Source organism: Scyliorhinus torazame, chromosome 25, assembly GCF_047496885.1.
Source record: "Scyliorhinus torazame isolate Kashiwa2021f chromosome 25, sScyTor2.1, whole genome shotgun sequence".
Taxonomy (NCBI): Eukaryota; Metazoa; Chordata; class Chondrichthyes; order Carcharhiniformes; family Scyliorhinidae; genus Scyliorhinus; species Scyliorhinus torazame.
The window spans coordinates 37,159,203-37,181,513 of NC_092731.1; the positions used below are offsets into that span (position 1 = coordinate 37,159,203).

The 22,311-nt window shown below is 48.2% G+C and overlaps 1 protein-coding gene across 3 annotated transcripts in view; it reads right to left on the minus strand.

The window, feature by feature from the left end:
• Nucleotides 1–22,311, minus strand: part of timm50 (translocase of inner mitochondrial membrane 50 homolog (S. cerevisiae)) — a 194,079-nt gene that overhangs the window by 52,296 nt on the left and 119,472 nt on the right. For all 3 annotated transcript variants that reach the window (XM_072490311.1, XM_072490312.1, XM_072490313.1), the window contains 2 exons: nt 2,402–2,460; nt 456–575 (listed from right to left, as the gene is read on the minus strand). In XM_072490311.1, the coding sequence (XP_072346412.1) occupies nt 456–575; nt 2,402–2,460 (179 nt within the window). The remainder of the gene's footprint in view (nt 1–455; nt 576–2,401; nt 2,461–22,311) is intronic.

The window sequence follows — 22,311 nt, forward strand, 5'->3', positions numbered from 1 at the left end:
GTGCTCCGGTTTCCCCCCCCCCCCCCCACAGTCCAAAGATGCACTGGTTAGTGCCCATAGTGTCCAAAAAGGTTAGGTGGGGTTACGGGGAGAGGGTGCAGGTGTGCAATGCTTTTTCCAACGGTCGGTGCAGACTTGACGGGCCGAATGGCCTCCTTCTGGACTGTAAATTGTATGAAACTATGAATATGGAACTAAGACAGTGACCCGGAGCCGGGATCGAAGCTGGGTCCTCGGCACCGTGAGGCAGCAGTGCTAACCACTGCGCCGCCATGCTGTCCAAAGTTGTGTTTTGTTTAAGAATGGAATAATGAAAGGACAGTTCGAGCAGAAGGCATTTTCCCGAGACGTTCCTCCTCCTTTAATCTTCCCAAACCGGTCATTTGCCGCGGGAGCGTTGACTGTGGCAAGTGTTGCCACGGGCTGCTGTAACGACCAGGTGTTGAGAGACTTACCGACCACTCTGGGTGCAGCAGCACATCTGTTAGCTCCAACACAACTGTGTACGGTGGCTGGTAATACGGCTCTTTAAGGGGGTCTGGCAACAACTTCTGACTGGTGGGCTCAATTATCATCTGGGGAAAAAACGAAATGAAAGGTAGAGGATATGATCAAAGAGACGTGCGGTGGCTTATGTTACAAGGGCAAATTTGTAAAAAAAAAAAAAAAAAATACTTTGATCTGTCTAAAGAAGCAGGGAAAGGAAAGTTTCTTTTCAGAACTTCCCTCCCACCTATTGATGACAATCTCAATGCTGCTCGCCTTTCTATTGTTACACTCACGAGTCTGCTGCTTGCGAGTCCAGATCCCAGCTGTCGTGGGATTACTACACACCTGAACCTTGATGTGCACTACAGGACAGCCAAGCCAGGCGGGACTTTACTAACCATTGATGCTAACACAAGTATTCCTTATTTACTGTGGTGAGTGAGGCACGATCGCTGCCCAGTCAGCTGGCTTTGCCGTCTCCAGGGCAAAGCAGCTGTTGGCCTGTGGATCGCTGGGATGCCGTTTTTTTACTTCTTTGCACTCGGCTTCCAGCCCAGCCCTGCCGGTCAGCCCTGTAACGTGACTTCCATATCAGAGCTCAAACGTACATCCCTCTAACCCCAACATAATAATAATCTTTATTGTCACAAGTAGGCTTACACTAACACTGCAATGAAGTTACTGTGAAAAGCCCCTAGTCGCCACATTCCGGCCCCTGTTCGGGAACACAGAGGGAGAATTCAGAATGTCCAATTCACCTGACAGCACGTCTTTCGGGACTTGTGGGAGGAAACTGGAGCACCCGGAGGAAACCCACGCAGACACGGGGGGAGAACGTGCAGACTCCGCACAGACAGTGACCCAAGCCGGGAATCGAACCCGGGACCCTGGTGCTGTGAAGCAACGGTGCTAACCTCTGTGCTACTGTGTGAAGCCCGTCATTGGGGCCACTTGAGTTTGCCTCAATGTGATCAACGGTGGAACTGGCATCAACAACACTTTAACATTTTCACTGACACTACGTCCCTCAATCCTCAAAAAAATAAAATCACAGTAGCAATACCCTGCACTGCCGGGGCTGAAGGGGAGGACCATCCTTTATTTCCCCCACATCACGTGAAACTCAAAATCGCCACTCTTGAAATCCTGTTTCGCAGAAAGAAATGTCCCCCGAGGGCCAGAAAGCGGAGCTCAAAATAGACTCGGAATCTCGGGTTTCGGAAACGCTAAGCGGAGAGTAGGATGACCAAAGATGCACCGTGCGGACGGTGGCACAGTGGTTAGCACAGTTGCTTCATAGCTCCAGGGTCCTAGGTTCGATTGCCGGCTTGGGTCACTGACTGTGTGGAGTTTGTACGTCCTCCACGTGTCTGCGTTGGTTTCTTCCGGGTGTCCCGGTTTCTTCGGGGTCCGGTCCAAAGATGTGCAGGTTAGGTGGATTGGCCACGCTAAATTGCCCTTAGGTTAGGTGGAGTTGCTGGGTTCCGGGATAGGGTGGAGGCGTGGGCTCAAGTAGGGTGCACTTTCCAAGAGCCAGTGCAGACTCGATGGGTCGAATGGCCGCCTTCTGCATTGTAAAGTCAATGATTCTATGATTTCGGCAGAAGATGGAAGAGTTTCAACAAATATTGCGGGATGAGGGCATAATTGGGAACGGTTGGGAAGGCAGAAGGCCATTCCCAATTTCCACCTGGCAAAATGAACAGTCTCACTCAACCTGCTAAACATCTTCTCTCCAACTTCACAGATATCGAATTGAGACGTTTGCCTGCCGACTTATAGGGAACTCAGTATCAGATCACAGACACACTATGAACTGCGCCCACAGGTTTACTGAGTAAATGTACCATGACGTTCTGCTTAATACCAGAAAGATTGGTTGCGACACGCTGTGTATTCCTGACACACCCACCTGCCTGTAATCTTTGAAGTAGCGATATGTCCTTCGTAACTGCTGTACAACTGGAGGATCTGCAAGGGGCAGAAGCATTCTGTTTAATTGTTTAATCGACACAACGTTTTGAACGAACAAAATCATTTTTCAATAAAGCTACAGGAATGACTTCACAAACTGCTGGGAGAAAACCATGTTCAAGCCAGGACATAAACTTGCACCTCTGTCAGGAAGGTGGGGAAAGGGTTATGTGCAGCATAATCATTGGCATGGGCTCCTTGGGTTGCATGGCCTATTTCAGCACTGTATATTCTATGTAATTCTACGTAAGCTCTATACAACAATCCACAGGAACCTTACAGTGCAGAAGGAGGCCATTCAGCCCATCGATGCTCCTCAAGAGAGCATCCTACTTATGCCCAAATTCCCCCACCCTATCCACGTGATCCCACCTACACATAAACTGTGGGAGGAAACCAGAGCACCCGGAGGAAACCCACGCTACACGGGAAGAACAAGCAGACTCCGCACAGTCACCCGAGGCTGGAATTGAACCCGGGTCCCTGGCGCTGTGAGGCAGCAGTGCTAACCACTGTGCCACCCTGAGTGTACGGTGCAGAATCCTGGGTCTGCTATAGGTTTGCAACAAAGCTCTGGAAAGCTTCCCATCATGGGAATTCAATGGCAGGGCAAAACCACAACCAAGGTCTTCCGTCATTCTGGGCTCAAAAGCAGGGAGATCACCTTCCAGAAAATTCAACTCAGATGGGCAGACCATGTCTCCTGCATGGCCGATGAAAAGAATCCCCGAGCAGATCTTCGGTGGGAAACTCTCTCAGGGCAAACGGAACTCAAGGCGATCGGTGCAATCGCTGTACAATTCTGCATTGAAATTTAGTTCAGTGTATTTCGAGGACCATCTGTGGCAGGCTTGTCCAATCCCAGCGGGCCACAACCTGCCACCCAAAGCCCACGGGCTCACTGTTCAAATAAGTTCAATGGAAGATTTGCAAGAGCTGTTCCTCCAATCACAGGCCCTCCCTCACCCACGTTTGCTGTTGAAGCGCTCTTTCAGCAGCAAACCCGGAGAGGGTCAGTCTCTGGTTGGAGGAGCAGCGAGCTGCGAGAGAGTGAGTGGCTTCTCCTTTGTTTACACATTGTGCAATCGCGCTCACCCTCCCGTGCAGGCGCCGGCCCCCGAGAGGAGCAGAGGTCCAAGATGGCGAAGCGAGTTGAGGAGGTCATCAGGAAAAGCAACAGTGCCTGCTCACATCCCCTGACTGCTCGCGGAGGCTGGAGTGAGCGAGGAAACAGAATTGGCGCCATCACAGCCATGACACTTTCTTTCAAGTGATGTTTAGGTCAGGTTCATATTGGGCAGTCTATCACTGCACAGCTAGTTCACAGCCTCATCTGTAGGTGCCCCTTTTGGCTGTGCCTCTCTCTTTGTTATTTGCTTATTCAATTGATCACAGACAAATCTATTTTTCCTAAACCAAAAAATATAGAAACATTTGCAAACACAGAGCGGGATGAAATCATCTGTTGATGAAAAACGCTGCTTCCCGAGAATGCTGATCCCCCCCCCCCCCCCCGCGCACGGGCCTTCCCAAACAAGGGAAGCAAGGGCTCGGGAGAGGGGTGGGCGAGAAGGAAGGAACTGTGCTCAGCGATTGGGAGGCGGTTGAGGAGGCCTGCGGTGAGAGGCAGTGGCACAGATTCTCGCCAACAGCACCAGATTCTCACAGTCGGCAACAACAGCCAGTTCAGCTCCGGTTTCCTCCCGCAGTCCACAGATGTGCAGGTTAGGTGGATTGGCCATGATAAATTGCCCCTTAAGTGTCCAAAAAAAAGATGAAGGGGGGGGGGGTTATTGGGTTACGGGGATGGGGGCTTTAGTCAGTCGGTGCAGACTCGGTGGGCCGAATGGCCTCCTTCTGCACTGTACGTTCTGTAAGTCACCGATCGACAAAGCCAGGAGAAACCTCTCTACCCACAAAGTGTCGGGAGTGTAGAACTTGCAATCACATGGTGTGGGTGAGGAGAAACCCAACTGGGAAAGGCCACTTCAGCTGGAAACCAGCACCCGTGACATGGGAATCCAGGAATGGGCGTGCCTTTTGAGGGGAAGAAGCAAGGCTAATTCTGGGAGGATAAGTTTCCAGGCATCAGTACAAGATTTCTTTTGAAGAAAGTTGCAACTTAATGCAGCTAACAATTGAAATTGTGGCGTTAAACACGGATCAAGGCTCAACTTCTGCTTGAGCCAAGGTAAGCACCCATTTCCCCCATTGTGTCCATCGTCCAATTCCTCCTCCACTTCCACACGTTGATCATTTTAGTTTTAGAATTGGAAAAGCAATAGTATAGCAGTAAGCGCGGGGCTCAGCGAACCTTTCCAAACCATCACCACTTGTCTGACACACCTATCCTTACATATAAAGAGCTTTACAATAACCACAATAGGTTAGTCCACGGGTGACTGAATACAATTTGCAAAAACAAACTAAATGTGAGTGTGCTTAACCTCAGAAGATAAAATGACTTCATCCCAGGTTGGTTGGGCACTGTTCCATTCTCACTTTCCCTCATTAACACAGTGGCTTGTTCCAAAGGTGCCAATACCTGTCTGATGCCTTACATCCAAGCAGCAAGCCTTAACACAAGATAGTTAGTGTTGGTTGGCATTAGAACACAAGATCTCTTGATAGTGTTGGTTGGCATTAGAATCATAGAATGTACAGTGCAGAAGGAGGCCATTCGGCCCATCGAGTCTGCACCGGTCCTTGGAAAGAGCGCCCTACTTAAGCCTACCCCTCCATCCTATCCCAGTAACCCCACCTAACCTTTTGGACACTAAGGAGCAATTGTGCGTGGTCAATCCACCTAATCTGAACTTCTTTGGACTGTGGGGGGAAACCGGAGCACCCGGAGGAAACCCACGCAGGCACGGGGAGAACGTGCAGACTCCGCACAGACAGTCACCCGAGGCCGGAACCGAACCTGGGTCTCTGGAGCTGTGAGGCAGCAGTGCTAACTACTGTGCCGCCCATTGGTAGGGATAGGAAGGCGGGCTGAGGGGGGGGGGGGGTTGTTTACACTACTCCATCCTCACCACACTACATCCGGACGCACTCATTCCCTACCGTGCGTCCCGTTTTTAGGCTGGTGGAGTAGAAGCTCGCCCACTGGGTCCCCCACCTTCCTTAACAGAAACTCCATTGGTGTGAGAGGAGCAGAGTGTAAAGGCAAGCACGAGAGAAGGGCCGACCCCTGTCAAAAGTTGCAGACGTGAGAAGCAGGAGTGGAAAACGGCGGAGAACGTGGCCACGAATGAAGGACAGAAGAAAGTCAAGAAAAGGGCGGAAGGGAGAAGAAGCAGAGAAAAATAAAAAAAGTGAAGGAGTGAACAAAGAAAGTAACGGGTAAAGTGCAAGGAAACCCTGAGAACTAATGTAGCGAGAGTAAGAGGAGTGAGAGAATAGAAAGAGCTTCAGAAAAGACGGCACGGGTAGCACAGTGCTTAGCACTGTTGCCTCACAGCTCCAGATTCAATTCCAGTTTGGGTGACAGTCTGGTGCGGAGTCTGCACTTTCTCCCCGTGTCTGCGTGGGTTTCCTCCGGGTGCTCCGGTTTCCTCCCACAGTCCAAAGATGTGCCGGTTAGGTGGATTGACCATGATAAATTGTCCCTTAGTGTCCAAAGGTTAGGTGGGGTTACTGGGATGGGGTGGAGGCGTGGGCTTAGGTAGGGCGCTCGTTCCAAGGGCCGGTGCAGACACCAAGAGCCGAATGGCCTCCTTCTGCACTGTAAATGATTCTAAAAACGCAAAGTTAGGTACCCACACACGAGGGAGACAATGCAGATCGGGTGAAAGAGAAGATTTGATTCAATCAAAGTCATGATGTTAGCTGGGGGTGGGGGGAGGAGAGTGCCTTTAAGACAGAGATGATTAATATGGGGATCGGGGTTATGGGGAGAAGGCAGGAGAACGGGGATGAGTAACGTATCAGCCGCGATTGAATGGTGGAGTGGATTCAACGGGCCGAACGGCCTAATTCTGCTCCTATGACAGACTTGCAATTCCATAATGCCTTTCACAACCCTCAGGACAGCCCAAAGCCTTTTACAACCAATGAAATGTACTCCCTGCTGTAAACAGGAAATGAGGCCGCTGATTTGCACACAAGGTTTCACATACAGCAACGTTCTAAAGATCAGATAGTCTGTTTTAGTGAATACGGCTGAGGGATCAATGTGTGGACCCCTCCCCTGCTGATGCCTGAAATACGTCATAGTGTCTTTTATATCCAGCTGAGGGGCCAGACAGGCAGACAGGGTCTCTGAATGATGTCTCATCGGAAATATGGCGCTCCCGCCAGTGCAGCCTGGATTTTTGAGCTCGAGTCTCTGGAGTGGGACTTGCACCCTCAGTCTTCCTCATCAGAGATGAGTGCGCTACCAGCGAGTTGCCAGGATTCAAGTCCCAGCCTCTTGGGCAGTGGTCAGGTGAATGGGGAAACATTAAACAGGTCCGATTCTGGTCCACGCTCCCATCTGGGGAATGGTGAATGACGTCAGCATTCCGAGGCTGCGGAAGAAACCAAATTTCCGAGAATGATAACGGCAATGAGGGAGTTTAAATACAAGATGGGGGAAACCGGGCTTGTTCTCCTTGGAGCAGAGAAGATTAAGAGGCGACCTTATTGAGGTGCTCAAAATTCTGAACAATTTTGACAGGGTAAAGAAGGATACTCTGTTTCCACTAGTTGGCATGTCAGTGAGAGAGCTGGGAGTGAGGCGAGGAGAAACCTCTTTACTCAGAGAGCTGTTGGGGTTTGGAATGCGCTGCCTGGGGGAGTGGTGGGGGGGGGGATTCCATAGGAGGTTTCAAAAGGGAGCTGGATATATATTTGAAGGTGATGAATTTAGACGGCTACGGAGATAGGGTTGGGGAATGGGACTAGCTAGGTTGCTCTTTCGGGAGCCGGTGCAGACACGATGGGCTGAATGTCCTCCTTCTTTGCTCCTACTCTTGGTCACACCAACAACAGCAATTATGATTTATGATATGGTCCTCAAGAATCATAGGCTACTTAATGCAACATGGGAAGCTTTAAGGGTGCGATGGGTGGGGGAAGAGATAGAGAGGGGAGGAGGCATATTCAAAGAAATTGGTCTTTAAATCGACAAAATAGACAGGGAGGCAAAGGAGTTTCAGAGACAACGTCAAAGTTTGGGGTTTCTTGAGTGAAAGTTCAGCCGTTGTACTAATCATAAGATGCTGGAGTGTAGTCTTGTATCGATGAAAGGATTTCTATTAAGAGTGTTATCAGTCGGGGCAGCACGGTGGCGCAGTGGTTAGCACTGCGGCCTCATGGCGCCGAGGTCCCAGGTTCGATCCCGGCCCCGGGTCACTGTCCGTGTGGAGTTTGCACATTCTCCCCGTGTTTGCGTGGGTTTCGCCCCCACAACCCAAAGATGTGCAGGGTAGGTGGATTGGCCACGCTAAATTGCCCCTTAATTGGAAAAAATTAACTGGGTACTCCAAATTTAAAAAATAAAAATAATTTTTTTTTTAAAAGCGTGTTATCAGCCTGTGAGGGGGTTTGTAGCCGAGGTTGAGGATTCTGAAAATGGATTCCTTCCAGCATGTGCATCGAGAGAGTCTGGCGATGAGAAGGAGGCGCGTGGGCCAGCCTTTTCTCTGGTAGAGGACTGGGGCTGTAGAATTTGGAGTAACTGAAGTTTATACAGGTGGGGAATGCGCGTTTCAGGAGTAACAATCGCACGTCGAGGATATAAGCTGGCTATGTTCTGGAGGGAAATATTGGGGGGTTTCGGAGGCAAAGAAGGCATGAGGTTGAGACTCGTTTCTGGGTTGATGAGAATAGAGATAAGAACACCAACTCATGTTGGCCAACACACGGTTGGTGGAGCAAGTTTAACTGGCACGCTGAGATCGTCGAATAGTCGGCTGACACTCACTCGCGGATGACGAACGATCACTTTTGAAACAACTTAAATACCAGCGACAACCAAGGGCTCCTGGAAATTTACCTCAACCCAAGTCATCGCTTCGACTGATAAGAAAACTGGTACTAAAATAAACAAGCAGGCCCAATTATTACGGACGGTGAAATAACCAGTGAATTCATGAGTGAAGGGGTTAAACCATCTGAGCAAATGGGCCCCGAGTTTGATACGATTGTCTGCGACAGACAATGGGGAGCAGTATACTGCTAATCTAGGTACAGCTGGTGATTCTCTGCGCCATTCTCTTCCTCCATGTGTGGCTGGGAGGAGGGGCCAGTTTGGCAGTGCTGACTGCGCCGTGATTGCTAAATGCTCCTCGGAGAGCGAGTATTAGCATTTTGGAGGCCGATCTTATTCAAACAAAAAAAAAAAGGAGTGTGAATCAATCATTCGGAGCCCTGCTGAATGATCCCTGATTTGTTTTTCGATTCTAATGTTAATGCTGGGGAACAGCTGAAACAGGCGGCTGCTTAACCATTCCGAGCGGGGTTTCAGGTGTTAACCTGTGCGCGGAGCGGGAGAAAGCGTGAGAGCGCGCAAGGGTGGGAGCGTGAGAAGAAGGGAAGAATACGTGCGTGAAATGTGGCGGGGGGCGCACAAGAAGGGAACACGTTCACCATACTAAGGAGCCACAGGAACAAAAAGGAAAGGGTTAGCGGATGGGAATATAGAAAGAAATGAAATGGGGGGGGGGGGGGGGGGGGGAAGAGAGAGAGAGAGAGAAGGGGAGGCCATACACACCAATAAAAAGACATAAAAAGAGATAGCCAGAGAATCAATAAGGTGTCAGAGAGAGAGAGAGCATATTGGTCAGTGGGCCAGCTAAAGCGAGAGAGAGAGATAGTCGGGTGCCAGTGTTGACTCATTGGGAGGATGGGTACGAATGGAACCCAACGGCACACTCCTGGCAACCCCATGCAAAACCAATGTTAAGGCCAGGCCTTCACATCACCGCTGCCCATCCATATCAGCACCTCCTGCTGCCAGGTGCAGTGCTGCCCACTTTCGCCGTGTTGCAGGGTTCGGTCAGATCGGGTAGGCTCTTAGGCCGCAGGCCGTGAGGATGTCCATGTCCAGGTGATTTAAAATAAATACTGTCCGGTAAGGGACAGGAGCAGACCCGTTGAAAACCTGGGCTGTCCGGTGTAAAACCGGACAAATGACCTCCCTACGCATTTGATCTTGATCCCGGACATCTTGATCCTGGACGTGGGTTCAGCTCTCAATGCGCTTCTGGGGCAGCATGGTGACGCAGTGGTTAGTTAGCACTGCTGCCTCACGGCGCCGAGGACCCGGGTTCGATCCCGGCCCCGGGCCACTGTCCGTGTGGAGTTTGCACATTCCCCCCGTGTCTGCGTGGGTCTCACCCCCACAACCCAAAGATGTGCAGGGTGGGTGAATTGGCCACGCGAAATCCTTTGTTAAAGAAGCAATGCACTTCTGTAAACTTTATTTGGCTTCAAGAGGGTGCTCGGCCACAGGACCTGGATTCCAACTGCAAGAGCAGTAATCTTGGCTCCCCTTATTGCTACAGAAAAAAATTGGGGGGGGGGGGGGGGGAAATGTGGCAAATTTGGAAACTGGCACAGGTGTAGAACGTGCGGAGGAGCGCAGAACTGATCTTTCTTCTTGGGGGAAAAGGGTTTTTATTGATTTTTTAAAAAAATATCGAAAGAAAGCTTCAATGATACGAAAATGATACCAAATCCATCTCCCGGTCAATAAGACAATCCAAATTAAATGAAGCAGCTAAACTTGACCTCGAGGCACCTAATATTGACCAAATTTCAAATACCAGGAACTGCAGATAACATCATAGCAGCAAGACATTAAAATATTGAAAGGACCAGAGGCTTGCATGGACAGTGCACAATGATCCACTGATTCATTAATGCCTCGCACTCAGTACAACATATGCTGACCTTGTCATACTTAGCAGGTGAAGCAACTCCCTTTCATCCTTCAAACATTCACAAAGCAGTCTTAAATCAAATCACTCCACTCTCTGCTGAACCAGTTGCTTTTACATCTCTAATGCCTTTAGTGCAGCCTCAGACCCCGGCTCCAAACAGCATTTGGACTCCTGTGGGAGAATGTTTCAAAATGTGCGTTTCTGCCGTGCAATATGTTACAGCAAAGCAGCTGGGAGGCCCGAGCTCCGGGGTCCTTGGGGACCGCCATTTTACCTCAGTCCCCAAAGGTCCTCATTATGCTTCATTACACCATTTGCCACCATGCTCCCTGTAGCCATGCCTAAAGGGCAATGCGGAGCCACGGCAGGCCCCTTCCCTCACCCTGACCTGCTGTCCTTACACTGGGTCAAGCGCTGTTAATTCAGAACTACAGCTGTTCCCCTCGCACAGTGCAAACAGCTCCTTTATCCAATGTTTCGTAAATCTTATTAGAATTGTAAAGTGCATTTCTCTGCTCTGCCTTTCTTGTGTTAGTTATTTACCATGAGAAAGCCCTTGAACACATACACCAGAAGGCTCATTTAAGCACGGTAGGTACTTTGCATTTACAGTGTGCGCTTAAACTAAACTGTGAATTATCTCCGCACTGAATTCTAATGCTCCCCTCCCATTAAAAATTCAGTTTTGTGAAATATTTAAAAAATAGTAGTGGATAATGCGTGGCAGAGTGGTTTTGCACTGTTGCCTCACAGTGCCCAGGTTCGATTCCGACCTCGGCCGACTGTCTGTGTGGTGTTTGCACTTTCTCCCCGTGTCTGCGTGGGTTTCCTCCGGATGCTCCGGTTTCCTCCCACAGTCCAAAGATGTGCAGGTTAGGTGGATTGACCACGCTAAATTGCCGGTTAAGTGTCCAAAAAAAAGGTTAGGTGGGGTTACAGGGATAGGGTGGAGCAGGTGTCTGGATAGGGTGCTCTTTCAGAGGGTCGGTGCAGACCCGATGGGTCAAGTGGCCTTCCTCTGCACTGTAGAGATTCTATGATCGATATGTTATGACACCCAGGCTCCCAAATGGGTCACACGTTTAGTTCTCGGGTGCTCAAACTCAATGTTTGTCACGAGAGCTTTTATTTAAATACCCATATCTGGATCACAATCGATACTACCTGAAGGTGCATTTCCAGAGCCCTTTGCTTCTCTGGTTTACATTATTGAGACGCGTTAAGTTAAGCATTCTACTGCTGCGCTGGGAAAGGGATTAAACTGGCTTCATCGCGTGTGTAAATACCATAAATCAAACCAAGGGCCCCTGCAGTGAGCTTTTGTCCATTTCATAAAAGAATATAATAGGATGCTTATACCGCGACCAGGAGGTGTGATGCAAACTCAGTATATTAAATTTGCATAGACAGATTGCGCAGAACTGACCCCGTTAAATTGCACTCCCTCTGTGGGGCAGCTCGCCTGTAGAAATATTTTCTTGCCATACACAAAGCATTGACTCACACGGGCTGATTTGTCCACCGCCCAAACCGTTCCTATTTTCTCCCTTCCTGTCCTGAAGGCAATAACTCAACCAGGCGTCACTTTCACAGACAGCTGGTCCAAGTGCCATTATTTTCTGACCGGGTCCAGGCGCAAGAGTGTCAGCACACGGCGCATCGCTCCGCGACACGGCTCAGACGCGATCCCACCCGTGCTCCATTTTCCCCCAAGGCATCACTTAAAAACGCAATCACCGATGAGGAATCCTGACCCAGTTACACCAACCCGTCATTCACAAGACTGAAAAAAAAAACCTGTTTCCAGCCCAGCTACATGCAACATAGGAAGAAAAATACTCGAACTTGTGCAACACCTTTCACAACAATAATAATTTTTATTATTAATAATAATAATCTTTATTAGTGTCACAAGTGGGCTTACATTAACACTGCAATGAAGTTACTGTGAAAAGCCCCTCGTCGCCACATTCCGGCACCTGATCGGGTGCACAGAGGGAAAATTCAGAATGTCCAATTCACCTAACAGTTTTTCGGGAGGGAAAAACTGTGGGATGAAATCAGAGCGCCCGGAGGAAACCCAGGCAGACACGGGGAGAACGTGCAGACTCCCCTCAGACAGTGACCCAAAGCCGGGAATCGAATCTGGGGCCCTGGCGCTGTGAAGCAACAGTGCTAACCACTAGCAGTGCTGCCCATACTTTTTGGCGACAGCCCAGTCCCAATGTGTGCTTGCGTCATGATCAACCCCACAGCTCCGGTCTCTCGGTCAATAAGACATAACCTCCTATTCTAGTATTAGGTGGTACGCTACGAGGAAATAAGTGGGCAATTCAGAAACCCTCCAGGCGGAATGTATAGTAAGTATAGTCAACAATACAACGACACAAAACAGTATGGTGTTGAGGAAATAATTAAAATCTGAGAAAATTTTGTTCAATGTCCATGCTGTCTGATTAATGACGGCCAGGCAGTTAGTTTGTCAGTTGTCTATGGGGCAGTTTTAACATTGAGTCGGCATTCATCAATATTGGTGAACTTGTTTCTAATAGTGCACTTTGAAGTTGAATAAACTTACATCAAGTAATTAAATTGCATTTCAGCCAATTATAAATTTTAATATCACTATCTTTAGGTTTCTGGCTGTTTTATTTACAAGAACCACAAACACCGCTCCCCCAGTGATCGCTGTTCTTTGTTCTCCTCTCCTCAGTCTTCTTCCTTCGCTTCGTTTTTCCCCCTCCAGGCAGTACCCCCACGACGAGTGCAGGTTCACAGTTGTTGCCGGCCCTCCAGTATCTCTCGTGAGTAACTATTCTTCCCTGTGTGACCCTGGACAGTGAACCTTTATAGATAAAGGAGGACCATCACAGGCATGCCTGATCTTGTCCTCACTCAATGCTGGCATGAATCCAATGCACCTAGGGGTAGTGATTAACAGGAAAACTAGATGATTTTATTTCCCTTCCTTTCCCGGGGCAAGAAAATCTCCCCAAACACTGCCTTGCCTCAGGATAGACTGGGTAAACAAACTGGGTCCCAAAGGCCGGCCAGTTGGGTGCCAGGGGACAAAAGTTTGTAAAACACTGGCTTAAACCAAGTGCCTCGAGTGGAATTAGAACGCAACATCTTTAGAATCAGCAGCTGCGAGTGTGCTGCCTACCACTGAGGAATAGCTGAATTTCAGATACCTCAAGCAACACATATACCCTCTACAGTTCAAATTTAAATAGCTGCAGCTGAAGACCACCTCGAGGACTATCATGAAGTGACATGGTTGGTGGAACAAGGACAGGATACCCGTCAGTGTGAGAAATCGAAGGGCACCAGATTACACTGGCACAGTTCCAGTTCGATGAATGCAAGATTTACAATCATGAACATAGAACATACAGTGCAAGAGGCCATTCGGCCCATCGAGTCTGCACCGACCCACTTAAGCCCTCACTTCCACCCTATCCCCGTAACCCAATAACCCCCCCAACCTTTTTGGTCACTAAGGGCAATTTATCATGGCCAATCCACCTAACCTGCACGTCTTTGGACTGTGGGAAGAAACCGGAGCACCCGGAGGAAACCCACGCAGACACGGGGAGAACGTGCAAACTCCGCACAAACAGTGACCCAGTGGGGAATCGAATCTGGGACCCTGGCACTGTGAAGCCACAGTGCTAGCCACTTGTGCTACCGTGCTGCCCTAAATCCATCTGATGCCTCCAGTTTTGAGAGATCTGACCTGCAGGAACAGCAGTGACAAGACAAGAGTTCACGGTCATATAGTCCTGAAACAAGGTCTACAGCATGAGAGAGGTTCATGGTAGTTTTTGCAGCTCCTTGCTGAGCTACGGGATGGGGCAGTGCACAGTTTTCATGGAGGCATTTGATAAAGTGCTGCACAATGGGCCAGTAGCGATAGGAATTGGAAATTGGCAGTGTGACAGGAAAAGGGTGGTAGTTAATGGATGTTTGCTTTTTGTAGTGGAGGAAAGTGTGTGGCGGAGTTCCCCAGAGGGTCACTGTTGGGAATCCTTGCTTTTCCTTGATATATATTAATGACCCAGACCGTGGGTGTACAAGTCATCATTTCAACATTTGCAGATGACACCAAACTTGGAAGCATTGTGAACGGCGAGGAGGACAGCGTGAAACTGCAAAAGGACACAGGTTGGACAAGTGGCGGATGAAATTTAATGCAGAGAAGCATGCAGTGATTAATTTTGGTAGGGAGAACACAGAGAGGCAGAGACGATAGAAAATCTAAAAAGGTGCAGGGAGCAGAGAACCTGGATGTATCTCTGCAAAAGTAACTGAAGGTGGCAGGCTGGCTTGAGTGAGCAGTTAATAAAGCATACAGTATCCGAGGGTTTATTAATAGGGCACAGTAAGAAGTCTTACAACACCAGGGTAAAGTCCAACAGGTTTGCTTCGAATCACTAGCTTTCGGAGCGCTGCTCCTTCCTCAGGTGAAAGCTAGTGATTCGAAACAAACCTGTTGGACTTTAACCTGGTGTTGTAAGGCTTCTTACTGTGCTCACCCCAGTCCAATGCCGGCATCTCCACATCTTTATTAATAGGGACACAGGGTACATTACGGTAAACTTGTATCGGACACTGGTTTGGCCCCAACTAGGGTACTGTGTGCCACACTTATGGAAAGATGTGAAGGCATTAGAGACAGGGCAGAAAGAATTCCCAGCAATGGTTCCATGGATGAGGAACCTGTTAGATAGATTGGAAAGGTCGGGACTGTTCTGCTTGGCAAAAAGAAGGCCGAGTGGGGATTTAATTGAGTCATTCATAGAATCACTACAGTGCTGATGGAGGCCATTTGGCCCATCGAGTTTGCATTGACCCTCTGAAAGAGCACCATACCTATTCCCATAACCCAGTAACCCCACCTAACCTTTGGACACTAAGGGGCAATTTATCACGGCCAATCCACCTAACCTGCACATCTTTGGACTGTGGGAGGAAACCGGAGCACCCGGAGGAAACCCACGCGCTCACGGGGAGAACGTGCAAACTCCACAGACAGTCACCCGAGGCCGGAATCAAGCCTGGGTCCCTGGCACTGTGAGGCAGCAGTGCTAACCACTGGGCCACCGTGCCGCCCCAAAATCATGAGGGGTCGGGACAGGATAGGGACACCATTGGTGGAAGAATCAAGAACAAGAGGGCACAGATCAACGGTAATTGGCAAAAGAAGCCATGGCGACGTGAGGGAAACCGTTTTCCACACAGCGAGCGGTTCGGACTAGGAGGCAATTTGACCGAGGCGTTCAAGAAGGAATTGGATTATTATCTGGAAAGGAACAATGTGCAGGGTTTCGGGGGACAGGCAGGTGGGAGTGATAGACACGATGGGCTGAATGGCCTCCTGTGCTGTAACAATTCAGGGTGAGAAGAGGAAAAGCAGTAGGGGGCTAACCCAAGGGTGCAAAAAGACAATGCCGTTTCATACGTTAAAACAGCGAGTACAATTCAAAAGCACATTGGAACATTTGGAGTTTGTCAAAGACAACGCGAGTTTTCTTGTTGCTGCCATCTTGTCTGTGGTCAGCTTACTCCATATTTAAAATACAAAGTCACTTCAAATAGCTGGTGCTGAATTTACTCTATTCTAATAGCAAGTACAATGACAACCGAACAGCGAATGTGGGAGATCTGCTCGAGCACAGCTGACTGGAAGCATTCTGTCTGGGAACTTCCACATTTGGCTGATAGGCGCCAGAACTGGCCATTCATTTTGTATCTGCTACCCTGATTTCCCTGGCCATACTCAGGGTTGCTGGTGACAGCTCCCTTGCCATCAGATACATCCCTGCCAAGTAAAGACTGGACATCCAGTTGTACAAGACATTGGTAAGACCACACATGAAATGTGTGTTCAGTTCTAGTCACTCTATTATAGGAAGGATATGAAAAATGGATTGTCACAAGTAGGCTTCAAATGAAGTTACTGTGAAAAGCCCCTAGTCGCCACATTCCGGCACCTGTTCGGGGAGGCTGATACGGGAATTGAACCGTGCTGCTGGCCTGCCTTGGTCTGCTTTCAAAGCCAGCAATTTAGCCCAGTGTGCTAAACTAGAAAGAGTGCAGAAGAGATTTACGAGGATGCTACCAGGACTTGATGGTCTGAGTTGTAAGGAGAGGCTGGATAGGCTGGGACTTTTTTTTCCTGGAGCGGAGGCGGCTTCGGGGTGAAATTATAGAGGTCTATAAAATAATGAGGGGCATCGATAAGGTAGCTGGTCAACATCTTTTCCCAAAGGTAGAGGAGTCTAGAACTAGAGGGCATAGGTTTAAGGTGAGAGGGGAGAGATACAAAAGAGACCAGAGGAGCAATTTCTTCACACAGAGGGTGGTGAGTGTCTGGAACGAGCTGCCAGAGGCAGTGGTAGAGGCAGGTATAATTTTTTCCTTTAAAAAACAGTTAGTTACATTTGCAGGGTGTGTATGGAGGGGTATGGGCCAAATGCGGGCAAGTGGGACTAGCTTAATGATAGAAACTGGACAGCATGGACAAGCTGGGCTGAAGTGATTGTTTCTGTGGTGTAAACATCAATGACTCTATCCTTGCCTTCAAACCACCAGACAAGTGAGGCAATGGTGAATGGTTCAACTCTAAAACATTGATAAAAAAAAAAAAAGAGAATCCAATTCTTTTTTTCCCCCCAATTAAGGGGCAATTTAGTGTGGCCAATCCACATCAGCTGTACCCTGCACCTCTTTTTGGGTTGTGGGGGTGAGACCCACACAGACACGGGGAGAATGTGCAGACTCCACACGGACAGTGACACAGGGCCAGGATGGAACCCGGGTCCTCACTGCCGCGATGCAGCAGTGCTAACCACTGCGCCCCCGTGCTGCCCCCGAATGGTTCAGCTCTGACGAACTGGCAATCTCAGGGTTATGAAGCAACCATCTCGAACAGCTAGGCTACGAGTGGAGCTCCTTTGTTTTTTTTCTCAGGGAAATATAATGTATTCCTGCATTATCTTATCTAATTCTTATCTAAAAAAATACCCTTTTCCCCTAACCCAGGCTCCAACTTGCAGCAACTATGTCGCAGCTTGAATGCCTACTCTGAAGAACAAACCTGAACGGCAAGTCCCACTATTTCGAAGCCCTCCAGTCACACGTGACAACACCTTTAACACACCGAACGGGCGCACACATCGGAGTTTGATGATTTTGCGTTAATCTATTAAAACCAATTCATCTTGTTTTAATCATGGTATTAATCTGCAGCTAATTAATATGCAAATTGAAAGGATTTTGGTAACAATGCGGTAGTGATTAATTAGTTGGGTGGTTTTGTTCTGCGGCCGGTCCAATTTTTTTACGAGTTTTTTTTGTCTGAATGTGTAACAGCAAGGAAAATGAGTCTGTTAAAAGGAGCCTGGCTGTGCGCGCCAATAATTGTTACCAGCGTTTGTGAAGAAAATACAAAAATAACTCCAGGCGATTTTGTCCTTTTCTGAGGATTAAGGTTGCCAGAATCACTATGTTTTTACCGTGGATCGAGCCGAGCAGACTTTTCTTCCCTATTAGCACAGCCATTCCACCACAGCAAGTGCTCTGTAACAAAGAAGGTGTCAAGTGCAGATGCTGTCTCTGTACCAACAAACAGACACAGTGGAAGCAACACGGGTCTGCTCCTCCAGTTCCTTAATAAGGCAGGCTACCAGCCTGGCAGTGGCTTTACCCACATACCGCCGCATTGGAGCAATTATACAGCAAACGCTGGTTCACCTTCCTGCCTCCACAAACTTCGCCCAGTACTTCTTGGGTACCACTGTGACATACTGTTTAATATCAACTGCTTGTTGCTCTGGTTGCTTCGCAGCTCAGTGGGCAGCTCAAGGGGGCACTCGGGAGCCATGACAAAAGCGTAGGAGCGGGGCTAAGTTTCGTCGAGACAAATTAGAAAGGAGACCCCCTGCCCCCCCGAAGTAAACCAGTTGGGTCTTTAAACAAAATGCTCCTCCTCCCCCGAAGTTCCAATTATCAGATTTACCGATTCAACTTCACAACTTTCCACAATGTCGAGGCAAACATAACCTCCAGGCTAGGCTGCCTGTCCAATATCGTAATTGTTACACTTGCCGTACGAACAGGGAAACACCCAGTTATCCATGACAGGCCTTTTACTACGAATATAACTGGGCAAACTCTCTGCTAAACTTAAGTGGCACTTAAGTGTCCCGCATAAGTTTCTTTTTGTATTCTGCTTTTGCAACTCTCACTTATCATTACCCCAGCTCGGAGCAGTGCTCCCTGCAAATGTAGATTCTGTCTACAATACTTTTCACTGTACCTCAGTACGCGTGACAATGAATCTAAATCTAATGTAGGTGTCAGATGGTCACTTGAATGAAATGAAAATCGCTTATTGTCACAAGTAGGCTTCAATGAAGTTACTGTGAAAAGCCTCTAGTCGCCACATTCCGGCGCCTGTTCGGGGAGGCTGGTACGGGAATTGAACCGTGCTGCTGGCCTGCCTTGGTCTGCTTTCAAAGCCAGCGATTTAGCTGTGTGCTAAACCAGCCCCTGTCTAAATCAGCCCCTGCAAGTCTTGCCCCTTCTCACTGCAGAATAAACACGGGGTAAAAAGAAATGGGTTGGTAGGAATATTATAATAATAATCTTTATTAGTGCCACAAGTAGGCTTATATTAACACTGCAATGACGTTACTGTGAAAAGCCCCTCGTCGCCACATTCCAGTGTCTGATCGGGTACACGGAGGGAGAATTCAGAATGTTCGATTCACCTAACAAGCACGTCTTTCGAGACTTGAGAGAGGAAACCGGAGCGCCCGGAGGAAACCCACGCAGACACGGGGAGAACGTGAAGACTCCGCACAGACAGTGACCCAAGCGGGAATTAAACCTGGGACCCTGGTGCCGTGAAACAACAACGCTAACCACTGTGCTACGTGCCACCCTGTTCTGCGAGTGGGGAACAGCTAAAAGGGCGGCACGGTGGTTAACCCTGGAGACTCACAGCGCTCGGGACCCGGGTTCAATTCCGGCCATGTGGGGTTTGCACGTTCTCCCAGTGTCTGCATGGGTTTCCTCCGGGTGCTCCGGTTTCCTCCCACAGTCCGAAGATGTGCAGGTTAGGTGAATTAGCCAAGCCAAATTGTCCCTTAGTGCCCAGGGAGTTGCATGTTAGGTTACGGGGTTGGGCGGGGGACTGAGCCTAGGGAGGGTGCTCTTTCAGAAGGTCGGGAGGAATTCTATGAATCTAAGGGAGAATATGAAACCAAATGTGGAGCTATAATTCGCACTTGCTTACATCCAAATCAGCAAGTTAAGAAAAGCATCAGTGGTAGAGGCCTGGGACAAGTGTCTCATTAACTCTGGGTTCACATCCGTTCTTTTTTAAAATAAATTTAGAGTACCCAATTTTTATTTTTTTTACCATTTAAGGGGCAATTTAGCGTGGCCAATCCACCTACCCTGCACACCTTTGTTTGTGGGGGTGAGACCCACTCAGACACGGGGAGAATGTGCAAGCTCCACACGGACGGTGACCCGGGGCTGGGATCGAACCTGGGACCTCGGCGCCGTGAGGCAGCAATGCTAACCACTGCGCCACCCTCACATTCGTCCTTAAGCAACGTTGGCCAGACAGGGGCAGGTTTTGTTTCTGCTCCCCATCTTAATACATCAGAACACCAGTATACATATATGTGCTTCCTCCAGCCCCGTACTTTGGCACTTCTGAGGTTGTGCCATTAGATGCTGCCAGTAGAATATGCCAACACAGCACTGGCCTCTAATGGTGGAACTCGAGGACTGCAAGAGTTTCATTTTCCCAGAAGCTGAAAACTGGTTTACCATTTCTGCAATATACTGTGCCAGACTAATGGAACTATTAGGCTTCGATGACAATCAGCAAACACAACTTAAGATAACATTTCCCAACAAGGTTCTGCTATTGATTCAAATGATGTCTTCATATTTAAGCAGCAAAGTATTATTGCTACCTGCCAACTGTCCTCCTAAATCTTTAAAAGGTGGCTGGTGGAATATGCTGCTAATTATTCATCTGCGACTCCCCGAGCTTAAAAAACAGGTTTCTCCGGGATGACTCAATGTGTAACTGCACCACCTAAATCGGCCAAAATAGTGAAGGCTTACAATAAAAATAAGACAATAGAGAAACTAAAGAAAGCACATTATTTGGAAGAAAGTAATAGGAACATAGGAATTAGGGGCAGAAGTCGGCAATTCAGCCCTTCGAGGCTGCTCCGCCATTCAATCAGATCCTGGCTGATCTCTCCCTGGTCTCAATTCCACCTCCCCACCTGTTCCCCATATCCCTTTAACCTGTTTACTAAGCAAAAATATATCTACCTCCTCCTTGAAACCATTTGATGACTCCAATTCCACTCCACTATGGGACAAATTCTCCACCCTCTACGAGAAGTAATTCCTCCTCATCTCAGTTCTAAATCCACCACCTCTCAACCTCTCGTTCTAGGTTGCCCCACAAGGAGAATATTTGGTCTAAGTTTACTTGATCAATCACTCTTAGTATTTCATATACCTCGATCAGATTCCCTCTCATCCTTCTAAACTCCAGCGAGTTTAAGCCCAAACTGTTTCATCTCCCCTCATACATCAACCCTTTCATCCCCGGAATCAATCTGGTGAACCTCCTCTGAACTGCCTCCAATTCCTCAAATAAAAAGACCAAAACTGGACACAATACTCCAGATGTGGTCTCACCAACACTCTATACAATTCCAACAACACTTCTCTACTTTTATACTCCAGTCCTTTTGCAATAAATGTTAACATTCCAGTTGCCTTTTTAATTACACGCTGTACCTACGTACCGACTTTCTGCGATTCATGAACAAAGACACCCAGATCCCTCTGCCCAGCAGCATCTTGAATCCGCTCTCCATTTAGATAATAATTTGCCTTTCTATTTTTTCAGCCAAAACGGATAACCTCACACTTATCTACATTAAACTCCATCTGCCAAATTTTGGCCCAATCTCCTAGTCTATCTATATCCATCTGTAAATCTGTTATCTCCACTTCACTGACTGCTTTCCCACCTATTTTAGTATTATCTGCAAATTTTGCTATGTTATACCCTGTCCCTGCTTGCAGATCATTTATATAGATTGTAAACAGTTGACGTCTGAGGACTGACCCCTGCGGCTCCCCGCTAGTTATAGTTCGCCAGCCAGAGGACCCATTTATCCCGACTCTCTGCTTTCTGTCAGTCAGCTAATCCTCAATCTAATATATGCTCTACCCGAATTCCCTGCGATCACGCCTTCTAGATCAGTCTTTCATGCGGCACCTTGACAAAAGTCTTCTGGAAGTCTAGATATACCACATCCACAGGTTCCCCATTATCCACCTTGCTGGTTACTTCCTCAAAGAACTCAAGCAAGTTTTTCAAGCCTAACTTACCCCTCAGAAAACCATGCTGACAATGGTGGATTGTCTTTCCAATCAGTCATCTCCTCGTCCAGCAACTTCCCCACCAGAGGTCAAGCTAACTGGTCTATAGTTTCCTACTTCTTGCCTCTCTCCCTTTTTGAATAGGGGCATCATTAGCGTCATTCCAATTCACTGGACCTCTTCCAGAATCCAGGGAATTCTGAAATATCATAACCAATGAAAACTCCAGAAATTTGCACTCTAGAAGCCATCTCCCCCAAACAGCACCTCTATTCTTTAGGAGGCTCCTCAAATTCTACCTCTTTAACCAACTTTGGGCCATCAATCCCAATAGTTTCTTATGAAGCCTGCTGTCAAATTTTGCTTGATTATGCTCCTGTGGTTTTTTTCTACATTAACCGATTCAGTTCCTCAAACTGCAAACATCGTCAGTAGCAAATAAACAAGCGTAAGGGTCCTTCCTGTTATTACCTTTGTTCCCATTTCTTTAATTTTGTTATTTTTGTCCATGGACCCATAATCGGGATGTGCCTTTAAGCGGAAGAGT